Source organism: Vigna umbellata, chromosome 3 (assembly GCF_029865625.1).
Source record: "Vigna umbellata cultivar VRB3 chromosome 3, Vumbellata_1.0, whole genome shotgun sequence".
Classification (NCBI taxonomy): domain Eukaryota; kingdom Viridiplantae; phylum Streptophyta; class Magnoliopsida; order Fabales; family Fabaceae; genus Vigna; species Vigna umbellata.
This window is the reverse complement of record NC_142167.1, coordinates 4,361,655-4,372,740: the sequence shown is the minus strand read 5'-3', so window position 1 is coordinate 4,372,740 and position 11,086 is coordinate 4,361,655. Positions and strand designations below refer to the sequence as shown.

General features: G+C 36.1%; 2 protein-coding genes across 2 annotated transcripts; one reads left to right on the top strand and one right to left on the bottom strand.

The window, feature by feature from the left end:
- Positions 1 to 4,368: 4,368 nt before the first annotated feature.
- LOC148201452 (uncharacterized) lies at positions 4,369 to 7,328 on the top strand. Its single transcript, XM_088110955.1, has 4 exons — positions 4,369 to 6,384; positions 6,464 to 6,687; positions 6,757 to 7,014; positions 7,101 to 7,328. The coding sequence occupies exons 1-4, from the start codon at positions 4,585 to 4,587 to the stop codon at positions 7,186 to 7,188; spliced, it is 2,370 nt and encodes a 789-aa protein (XP_087967081.1). The 5' UTR covers positions 4,369 to 4,584; the 3' UTR covers positions 7,189 to 7,328.
- A 692-nt stretch (positions 7,329 to 8,020) lies between these two features.
- On the bottom strand, positions 8,021 to 8,593 carry LOC148201451 (uncharacterized). Its single transcript, XM_088108700.1, has 2 exons — positions 8,402 to 8,593; positions 8,021 to 8,317 (listed from the first exon to the last, which is right to left on the bottom strand). The coding sequence occupies exons 1-2, from the start codon at positions 8,591 to 8,593 to the stop codon at positions 8,111 to 8,113; spliced, it is 399 nt and encodes a 132-aa protein (XP_087964826.1). The 3' UTR covers positions 8,021 to 8,110.
- Positions 8,594 to 11,086: the final 2,493 nt, after the last annotated feature.

Genomic DNA, 11,086 nt, shown 5'->3' with positions numbered 1-11,086 from the left:
TGAAAAATGTTGCGAGATCTAAATATTGACTAAAGAGGTCAAAGAAAATACAAAACTCAGGATAAAACTTCAAAGAATTTTAGAAGATATAAAACAATAAAAACAGAAAATCATAGGACTACTAAAAAGAGTTATATGAAACAATGCAAAGAGTCAAAAAAAAGATTGAATATAATTTAATAGATTATGAATCATGACCAATAGTGCAACATAATAATTGTGTTGAACTTACAACTTTTTTTTTACTCTTGAATCCGTAATTTCTCCTTTTTTTTCTTTCAATATATATTTGTTTCCTTTTGACTCGAATTTACCATTATTTCTTTCCTTCTTTTTTTCAATTTTAGAGTTCAACACACAAACAAAGAAAACTAAATAATTATCCTTCAAACATCAAAACTCATGCAAGATCAAGGTAAACAATTAATTAAGACTAGAATTAACACAAAACAGAAAATTTCAAAGAATCAAATGTAGAAATGCACAATTTAAACGAAGAACTCAAAAAATTAAAAACTCAACGGAATTGGATAAAATATTAAGGGTTTTACCCCTTTGTAAAATTCTAAGAACAAAAAAAATCAAAACAAAGTATTGAACAACATTCAAGAATTTTTAGGTTATTTTTTATAAGACAAAAAATCAGATAAAAGAGGATATTCAAACTGGAACCTTACTCTAGATACCAGAAGATATGATCATGTCCAAGAAAGAGGATGATAACTTCTGAATTTGAATTCTCAAAAAACACAATAAAAATAAATAAAAGAAGAATGCAGAATAAGAGAGGGATGAAGACGCCACAATCTAGTAGATTGATAAGTTCAGTGAAGATTTGTCACAACGATGTTAATCTTTGATAAGAATTAGAATTTCTCTCTAAAAACCAAGAGAATCCTCTCTCTAAGAATGCAAGTGCATATAATACGTCTCAAAGTGTCTACATATGTATTTGGTGCTCCTTTATATAGGTACAAATGTTTAAACCACCTAAGAAACCCTAAAAGAAAACCCAAAGATATCAGACTTAAAAATAACTTGAAAATTTAAAAACATCGTTTACAATTAAAAGAAAATTACATATACTATTAATTGTTTAAACAATTATATAAATGCACTTCAAGCCATGATCTTCGTGTTCCTTGAATTCCAATCTTCATGGAGCATCATGAGCTTCTAGAAGATTTGTTATTCAAAGTATTTTCTCCTTAACCTTATCATAGGTCCTTTGAATTGCAATGACTCTTCTTCAACTTCTTCTTCTATAGGATCAAGAGATAGTCCTCTAACATAAGAAGCCAACTCAAGTTGAGTTGGCCTAGGTGGATGTAAAGCTCAGTCGACCTTGACCAGAAGTGTAATTATATGTATTCTTTAAGTCATTATCATAAGTATAATTTTATCACTTTAATTATATAAAGACACTCAATTTATCATAATATGATAATTTTCCAAACAAGTTCATGTTGGGCATCAATTCTAACATGGAGATTTTATTAAAAAATAAAAAGAGAAAGAAAGCGAATAGGAAAAACATGGAGAAACCATACCAAATTCATGATAAAAATGCATTACACACGTAGGCAAAAAATACCTATTATGAAAAAATTAAGTAAATTCATAGACCGAAAAAAGTAAATCAATGCAACACCATAATAGATTTATCATTAACTAACCTCCCACATTAAAAAAAAAAAGGCCTTTAAAACTCATTAGGGCTTTTTAGAAATACTTGCTTTAGAAGAGTTAGTATTAATTTTCTTTGACTTACCTCAATTAGGTTTCTTGTAGTTTGAATTGACTCGTCATATCCTTAAAAATATAATTTTGTTTCTCATTAAGCATATTAGCTCATTGATAAAATTAAAAAAAAGTATATTTTTAAAAATTTATAAAACAAAAACAAATATTCAAGTTTAAAAATATTTTAAATACATTTTTACTTCCTCTGGAAATGAGATTGAAAATAGCTTCTAAATGGACTAATATGTTTGTTGAGAAGGAAGATTATAATATGAAAGATGATGATGAGCAAGTTCAATAACAAAGAAACCTATGGATAGACTAAAGAAGGCTATAATACTAAATCATCCAAAGCAACAACTTCTAACACTAGTGCAGTCAGAGGAAACGACAGCGGTTATTTTCGCCCATAGGCAGTGGTTCCTGAACCGAGGCATATTCAGACGAGGCAAAAAGTGGTAGACTCTTTGCCTCGGTTCTGAACCGAGTTACTTTGTCCCCTTCTACTGCCTCGGTTGGAACCTGAACCAAGGCAGTAGGGTCTTTCTTTTCTTTTTCTTCTTTGGCAACTTTTGTGCTTCGGTTCTGATTCCAATTCCAGATTCTAATTTTAAACCCCCAAACTGAAAAAAATCAAGATTGCAAAGAAAGAAGCCCAAAAATGAATTTGAAATGAAACTCATGTCTCACGCCCTTCTTCTAGATTCCCTCTGCTCCTCCCTTTCTCACGCCCTTCTTTCAACCCTCCGTCCACCGTCCTCCGCCGTTCCACTTCTTCTGCTAGACGAGTGACCAGAATGGCTATGAAAAACGTTAAAGATGAACAAGACCCACGCTTGGAGAGAATATCCTCTACAATCCGAGTCATACCTGATTTTCCCAAGCCAGGAATTTTGTTTCAGGACATAACCATGTTGCTTCACAAACTCAGATAACAAAGCTGGAACCCCAAAATTAGATGAATAGCTGAAATCCTAAGCCGCAAAAACAAGAACAGAAACCCCAAATCTGAAAATGAAAAACCTAATTCTCCAATTCTCAATTTCAGAAACCCTAAAATGCCAAATTGAAAAACGATTCACTCCGCTGCCGCCTTCCTCGCAACGCGCCACCGCCGCCTTCGTCCGTCATCGCATCCCCATTCGCACCCAACACGCGTTCTTATACAGGAAACCACTAAAACTCAAACGAAAATAGAGGAAGAAGGAGGAGAAGGAAACTTGCGCAGCGAATCAGAGTTGGAACATTCGCGGAAGCGCAACCACTATCAAACGCGACCTCGCCGCGCCCCGCCGCCCTCGTCGCGTCTCTCCACGTCTTCGCTGGCCACTCACCTCCATCGTAGCACTCTCGTTGCCCGTGCTCGCTAGAATTGAAGAAGAGAAAGGGAAGAAGCTTCAGCCTCTAGCTAGCGCGTTCAAGGGAAAGAGGAGGATCTAGGCTTGCTCTAAAAGGAAAAAAAAGTTGAACCCTTAATTAGGCCACTAGTTCAAGCCCACTTGGAATCAGAAAGAAAAGAGGATTTGGGCTTGCTCTTAACACCCTATATTGCCTCGGTTCAAAATATAACCGAGGTAATATAACCATACTGTTTCGGTTCTTCAGCTTAACCGATGCTTATTGTATTAGAAAATAATAAAAACTGAAAAATATAATGACAATTTTGAAAATATATTGAACCTATATGACTCAGTTGGCGCCAAACCGATGCGATAGCATGGCCTTTATGTCTCGGTTCATATTGTAACCGAGGCAGTATGTGTTTTTCAAAAAGTTTGTTAGTTTGTCAGCTGATTTGCAGAGGAGCAGAGGGTACAGTGGCAAAACTTTATGCTTCGATTTCTGGCTTAACCGAGGTAGTAGACATCTTGCACTTCGGTTTGTTTTAAATCGAGGCATATAACTTTCCTAAAACTACGAAAATGCCACTGCGCTTTTATACGCTTCGGTTTTAGTAAAACCGAGGCGTATATAGCGCGTTAAAAATGCGTTATTTTACTAGTGTAAAAATTAAAGGTCTTTTTTTGAAATATAAGAAGATTGAAGAATGATAAAGTGTTGAGAAATTTTTCTTTTTGTTGGTGTATGAAGTTTAAAGTAATTTCTTTAATAAGTGTGATGTAATTTTATCATGAATTTGGTGTGGTCTCTTGTAGTTTTATTTTCTTTGTTCTTTTTCTTTATTTTTTTAATAAAATTTTCATGTAATAACATTGGTGTCTAACTTGAACTTATTTGGAAAAGAATAAAATGATAAAATAATTAAATTTAGGTTTAATACCTCTTTTGGTCCCTAAAAAGGGGGCCAAAGTTCAATGTGGTCCCACCTTTTTTTAGAAGTTCAATGTGATCCCACCTTTTGTAAAAAGTGTGCAATCAAGTCCTTTTTGCAAACGGCGTGAAGTTTTTAACGGAGCAGCTGACAGGGTGGACTGAGTATCATTACGTGGCTTTGTGTGGGTAAGACGTGGCAAAGAGAGGGTGATACGTGGCTGTGAGAGGGTGAATTTGGTAATATTAGTGAGGTTAGGAAATCAGAAATTAGGGTTCAGGAGTTTTAGAGAAATTGCTAATTTGGGATTGATCATCGTGGACGAAGTGCACATTCAGGATCTCAAGCGCGAATTGGAGACCACAAATCTGAAGCTCAAATTGGAAACCGCAAATCAGGTTAGGGTTTATGATATGTATTTGTTGTATATGTTATCACTGTTGTCGCTTTATAGGGGGATTAAGTAGGGGTGAAAAGTTGTCTTGTTTTGATGGTTCATAGTGGTCCCATAGATATTAGTTTAACTTAAATTAGTGGTCCCCGTTTGCATTTGCAGGGTTGGGGTAGGGATGGGTGATGACATGTTTCAGGTTGTGGTCCATCACGGTGGGACCTTGATCAAAGAAGTCCCCTTTAAGTATATGGGTGGGGAGATAGTTTATTGGGACGTAGATCCCGATAAATGGTGTTATTTTGGAGTATTAGGTTCACTTAAAGATCTGGGTTACATGGAAGTAAAAGAATTATATTACAATATCCAACATGTTTTACATAAGCTTGATGATGATAAAGGAGCCATGAACATGATGAAGGTGGCTAATTATTTGGGGAAAGTGAACCTGTATGTTGTGCATGGGGTGGACGAACCAGCTATTGTAGAAAATGATGACAATGAGATTTTGTACGTATGTGAAGGTCCAGCAGACAGTGGTGAGGGTAGTGACGTTGGAGGAGAAGCACATGTTGAGGGTGACAATGAGGATGGTGAGAATGAAAATGTCTGGGAGGAAGACAAGGAGGATGCAGAAGATGTTGAGGTTGAGAATGAGGGATTAGTGGAAGTGCACATTGAGGATGGAAGGGAGGATGGAAGGGAGGTTGAAAGTGAAGAAGAATTGGAAGTGGACATTGAGGAGGGAGGGGAGGTTCGTACTGAACAAGAGGTGGAAGTTGACATTGAGGATGGAGGGGAGGTTCCTACTGAACAAGAAGTGGAAGTTGACATTGAGGATGGAGGGGAGGTTCATACTGCACAAGAATTGGAAGCAGACATTGAGGATGGAGGGGAGGTTCATAGTGAACAAGAATTGGAAGAAAACATTGAGGATGGAGGGGACAGTGATGATGAACCTGGAATGGATGATCTCAGTGGTGATGAGTATGTGGATGCAGACAATGATGAAGAAACCCAACAACAATGCAGGGGTTTGTCAGATGATGATTGGGAGTCTGATATGCTTGTAACTCCTGAAAACAGTTCAAGTGAGGAGGATTACAACGAGGATAGATTATGTATGGGTGGTTTCTCAAAATATACAAAACAGAAGTCCATGGCAGATTACAAGTGGGAAGTGGGCACCATTTTCAGTGGGAAGGAAGAGTTTAAGGATGCTATTAGAAGGTATGCTGTTCATGCTGGGAGGGATCTAAAATTTGTGAAGAATGATAAGCGTAGGGTGAGGGTGCGCTGCATGGGTGGCCAAGGGAAGTGCCCATGGGTAGCTTATTGTGGGTACTTGCCATCACGCAAAATTTGGCAATTAAGGAAGATAATTGATACTCACGGTTGTAGTAGGCAACTTAACATCAAACTAATGAATGCTCAGTGGTTGAGTGAAGAAATAGATAGGTCTTTAGTTGACAATCCTAACTTAAAGGTGAATGATATTCGTACTAAAGCATTAAGAAAATGGAATACAAATGTGTCAATATCCAAGGCACGAAGGGCAAAGTTAATTGCCACAAGACAGCTTGAAGGAGATTTCAAAGAACAGTATAAAAGGATATACGACTATGGACATGAGTTGTTGAGGTGTAACCCAGGTTCAACAGTGCAGATTAATGTTGACTCGCATAATGGTGATACAATCTTCCAAAGAATGTATGTTTGTCTGAAAGCTTGTAAAGACAGCTTCAAAAGTTGTAGGCCCATAATATGTTTAGACGGATGTTTTTTGAAAGGTTATTACAAGGGAGAGCTTCTCACTGCTGTTGGTAGGGACCCAAACGATCAAATGCTACCACTTGCCTATGCAGTAGTAGAAGTGGAGAACAAAGACAGCTGGACATGGTTCTTGCAATTATTAATTGAAGACCTCGGTGGTAGTGAAGTATGTGGGGGGTGCACGTGGATGTCAGACCAGCAGAAGGTAAATATACACCTTATATTCAATTTTAGTTAATGCTTTGTTAAAGGATCTTGTTTTATGACTAAAATTATTTGTGCAGGGGTTGGTCCCAGCTATCCAAGAGCTTCTTCCTAGGGCAGAACAAAGATTCTGTATGAGGCACCTGTATGCAAACTTTAGAAAAAGGTTTGGTGGTCAAATTTTAAAAAACCTGATGTGGACAGCTGCCACAAGCACATATCCACAGGCTTGGGAGAGAGAGATGCTGAAAATTAAAGAAGTCAATATTGAAGCATATAAATACCTCATAGCCATTCCCCCGAGGTAACCCATTAGCCATTACATACAATTTACTGTCCCTGATGCATTGTAACCCATTTGAGTGTGCAACAGGTTTTGGTCAAGATCTCGCTTCACAGGTCAAGCAATGACTGATACACTAGATAACAACATCAGTGAAGCTTTCAACAGTGTTCTTATTCATTCAAGAGGAAAACCTATTATAACCATGATGGAGGATATCAGAGTTTATCTCATGAAAAGGTGGGCCACCAATAGAACCAAGGTGGCATCTATGGAGTTCACAATATGCCCAAAGATAAAGAAGAGACTTGAGAAGGAATGTAATCTGTCAAGATATTGGGTGCCAAGGTAATATAACTCCATTTATTTTATATACAAGTTATTTATCTACATTGTTGATGTGCTTCATTTGTTTCAGCTGGTCTGCACGAAAGATTTTTGAGGTTAGGCATACTTCTTCAGTTGGGAACAAGTTCACACTGGACCTGGACACAAAGGAGTGTAGCTGCAGAAAGTGGATGATTAGTGCCATTCCATGCTGTCATGCAATTGCAGCAATGAACTTCTCCAACGTTGATCCACAGACTTTTGTCCCCAATGTGTTCACAAGATCCACCTATGAAGAGGTCTATGCGTCCATCATTTTTCCACTCAATGGCCACCTACTATGGGAAAAGACAAATTTCAATGATGTACTACCACCACTGATCAGGAAGATGCCTGGGAGGCCAAAGAAAAAAAGAAGGTTGGAAGCATGGGAGCTAACTAAAGATCAGACTCAAATGCGTGTTGGTGGCCATAAGAAAAAATGTAGTCTTTGTCGTAACATGGGGCACAACAAGAGTAACTGCCCTTTAAAGCCCCAGCCAGTAGAAACAACACAACCATCACAGCCACCTCCAAGTTCACCAACCCCTGAACCATCACAGCCACCTCCAAGTCCCCAATCACCCCGGCCAACAAAATGCAAAGTCAGAAGAAAACGTACTTAGATGCAAAGTCAGAAGAATTGTTATTAGATATTTAAATTTTGTGGTGCTGTAATATGTACTATTTCTTACATGGTGGTGTAATACATACTTAACGTACTTACTGAACTGATTTTCTGTATTTCTTTTATGTGTCGTAATGAATGAAACTGCTTTTATGTACTTGTTTTATGTATTTGTTTTATGTATTTGTTTTATGTGCCAATATTCAGCATCATATGCATTATTTGGTGACCTTGGTCAACAGTTTTAAAGCAAATGGGGGACTCATTTCAACATTTTTAAAACATCAGGGGACTGATTTCAACATTGTTAAAACATCAGGGGGACTGATTTCAACATTGTTAAAACATCAGGGGGACTGATTTCAACATTAATCACTAAAATTTACTCATTAAAATAGTCAATACGTAATACATTGAATTGCATAATTCATCTTACACCTTACAATCTAACTAAATGAACCTAGACAGAACCTGAACAAGGCACACCACAATACACACACACAAAGCTACAACTAAGATCTTCATCATTTTCTGCAAGTCCTGCACTGATTTTTCCAGCTGACTTATCCTCCTCACCATTGTGCAATCTTTTTCATCAACTTTCTCTTCAACACACCACTTGAAAAAGTTACACGAGCTGCCAATTGCAGATCCACCCTGTTATTCACCAAGTTATGGATTCTATCAACAAATGCATCATCAATTCAAAAAAACTTTAACTCAAATGGGTATAATTCAAACCTTGTAACGTGGACAACCCCAGAAATTTCTCCCAGCATTCTTCGTAGTTCTCGCCACTTTGGTTACAGCAACATCACCACAGTAACAAGTAGGGATTATCCCACCTCCTCTCACACCACAACCATGAGACCACCCAGAAGATCCTTTGCCCCAACTTCTCGAACACGATGAACACCCTTCAGAAGAAGCCATTCGTATCCCAAATTAGCAATTTCTCTAAAACTCCTGAAACCCTAACTTTTGATTTCCTAACCTCACTAATATTACCAAATTTACCCTCTCACAGCCACGTATCACCCTCTCTTTGCCACGTCTTACCCACACAAAGCCACGTAATGATACTCAGTCCACCCTGTCAGCTGCTCCGTTAAAAACTTCACGCCGTTTGCAAAAAGGACTTGATTGCACACTTTTTACAAAAGGTGGGATCACATTGAACTTCTAAAAAAAGGTGGGACCACATTGAACTTTGGCCCCCTTTCTAGGGACCAAAAGAGGTATTAAACCTTAAATTTATAGGGTAAAAATGAAAAAGAAAATGTAAAAAAATAATGTTTTTTATATATAGGTATAGATAAAAAGAATTGTATTTATCAAATAATTCACCTTTTAATAAAATTAAAAATTGTTTTTGTTTGATATTAATAATATTTCGTTTGAAAATCTATACAATAAGTAAGAAAAATTATATAATCACAAACGGAACTTTGAAGAATTATAGGAGGATCTTGACAACATTTTTTTTCTATTTAAGTAAATAAATATATAAATGAAAATGTTGTTTTAATTTATATATTTGGTATTCTAAACTTTTTATACATTTATCTTAACATTTTAAAATATTTTTTAAAGATCCGTCATGAATTAAAAAAGAAAGTAAAAATAAGGTTTAATGTCTCAATAGGTCCCTATTTTTGTTCAGAATTTGAAATAGGTCCCTTTATTTTTTGGCGTCTCAATTGGGTCCTTATTTTTGTTAATTTGATGCAAATAAATCATTTCCGTCAATTTCATCAAACGACGTTAATGAATGTGTGACGTGGCATGAGGACAGTATTGACACGTGTAAGGCCACGTCACACATTCATTAACGTCGTTTAATGAAATTGACGGAAAGTGTTTATTTGCATCAAATTAACAAAAATAAGAATTCAATTGAGACGCCAAAAAATAAAGGAACTTATTTCAAATTCTGAACAAAAATAGGGACCTATTGAGACATTAAACCTAAAAATAACTAAAGTTAGTTTTAGAGAGGTGACTAATGAGAGATCTTTACACTGGAAAACAAAATGAAATGGAATCGAGTGAGAAGATCCGAACATGGGTCACATGGTGTTGGGCTGGACTCGAAAACTCCATTTTGGTCGCAAAAGACATTGGCAGTTATGGATTCATTAAGAATTTTAAAAGCAACCTTTATCAACATTAATTTCATTAGAATCAATGTTATTCCAACCACTACTGATCCATGATATATAGATAAGCTTAGATTACTTTATTTCTCTTCTCCCTCTTATTTTTCTTGCTTTTTTCGTGTACTAATATTCTATATTGCAATACTGAGACATCATTTCAGATATATAAAGACCCCATATATCGAGGATTCAGGGAACTTGCATAAAAAGAGAATTTTCTGTCTTCTGTCCTCAATAGTCCCACCCCATTACTATTACTGAAACGTATTTCATTTGGGAACACATATTTACATAAATATTTTGCCGCCACTATTTTATTATATATTATAAATAAATCAAATGAGAATTCTTTGGTATATACAATACAAATACAAATGAGTTTATAATGTCATCTAGATAAAAATAAAATATTGTAAAAAAATGAGAGGTGGCTGTAAATAAAAAAGAAGCGTTTAATGTAAGGGAAAGTGAGATTTTCGTTTTTAAATATTTAAAAAAGTTAGTAGAAACAAGCTAGAAGGAAATGTTTTTGAAGAGTTTGACATAAGATTTCAAGGAGACTAACGTCATATTTCATTAGACGTTAGATTATAAAGGAGCCAACATCAAATGATTTTGAAACATCAAAAAATTCAGTTAGAAATGACCTTTCCTGTATCATTTAAATGTCGTATTTTATGATGGGTTGACGTCATATCTCATTAGGCATCAAATTACTTTAGGTCGACGTCTAATGATGTTTAAAACATTAAAAAATTCAACACGAAGTATACCCTTTAGACGTTGGCCTGCTACATATCTGACATCAATGATGTCTTTCACGTCGAATCCCACTAGCTTCGATGTCATATGTTATTTAGAAAGTTAAGAAAAAAAACAGCATGACAGCATTTCTCATTCATTGTTTCTTCACGCTCTCTCTTTTAAGGTCTCTCAATAGTTGTCAAGACATGTGCGACCACCACCAAAGGTAAGTTTTCTTTCATTTAATGAAAATGCATGTTACTTAGTTGCCTTGGGCATGATTTTCTTTTTTTTTTACCGATTGTTTTCGTGTATAGATTGTGTTTTGAACACCTTTAAGCGGTGACGCAAGTTCTCCTTTCTCCCTCACCAGCAACAACCCTTCAACTACAGCAATGACGACGCATCCACCATCCTCCGACTTCGTTCAAGGTTTGTTATGTACACTAAATATTGAATGAATATTTCATATATGTGTTAATAGGCTTTAATATAGCTTGATTTGCATGTGAATTTTTACATT

Excerpts from the sequence above, each read along its gene's own strand:
- LOC148201451 (XM_088108700.1), bottom strand. The coding sequence starts at position 8,593 with ATGGCTTCTTCTGAAGGGTGTTCATCGTGTTCGAGAAGTTGGGGCAAA. Across the intron at positions 8,318-8,401 it reads GGGGTTGTCCACGTTACAAG|GGTGGATCTGCAATTGGCAG; the intron begins GTTTGAATTATA and ends GGTGAATAACAG.
- LOC148201452 (XM_088110955.1), top strand. The coding sequence starts at position 4,585 with ATGGGTGATGACATGTTTCAGGTTGTGGTCCATCACGGTGGGACCTTG. Across the intron at positions 6,688-6,756 it reads CTCATAGCCATTCCCCCGAG|GTTTTGGTCAAGATCTCGCT; the intron begins GTAACCCATTAG and ends AGTGTGCAACAG. Across the intron at positions 7,015-7,100 it reads TCAAGATATTGGGTGCCAAG|ATTTTTGAGGTTAGGCATAC; the intron begins GTAATATAACTC and ends TCTGCACGAAAG.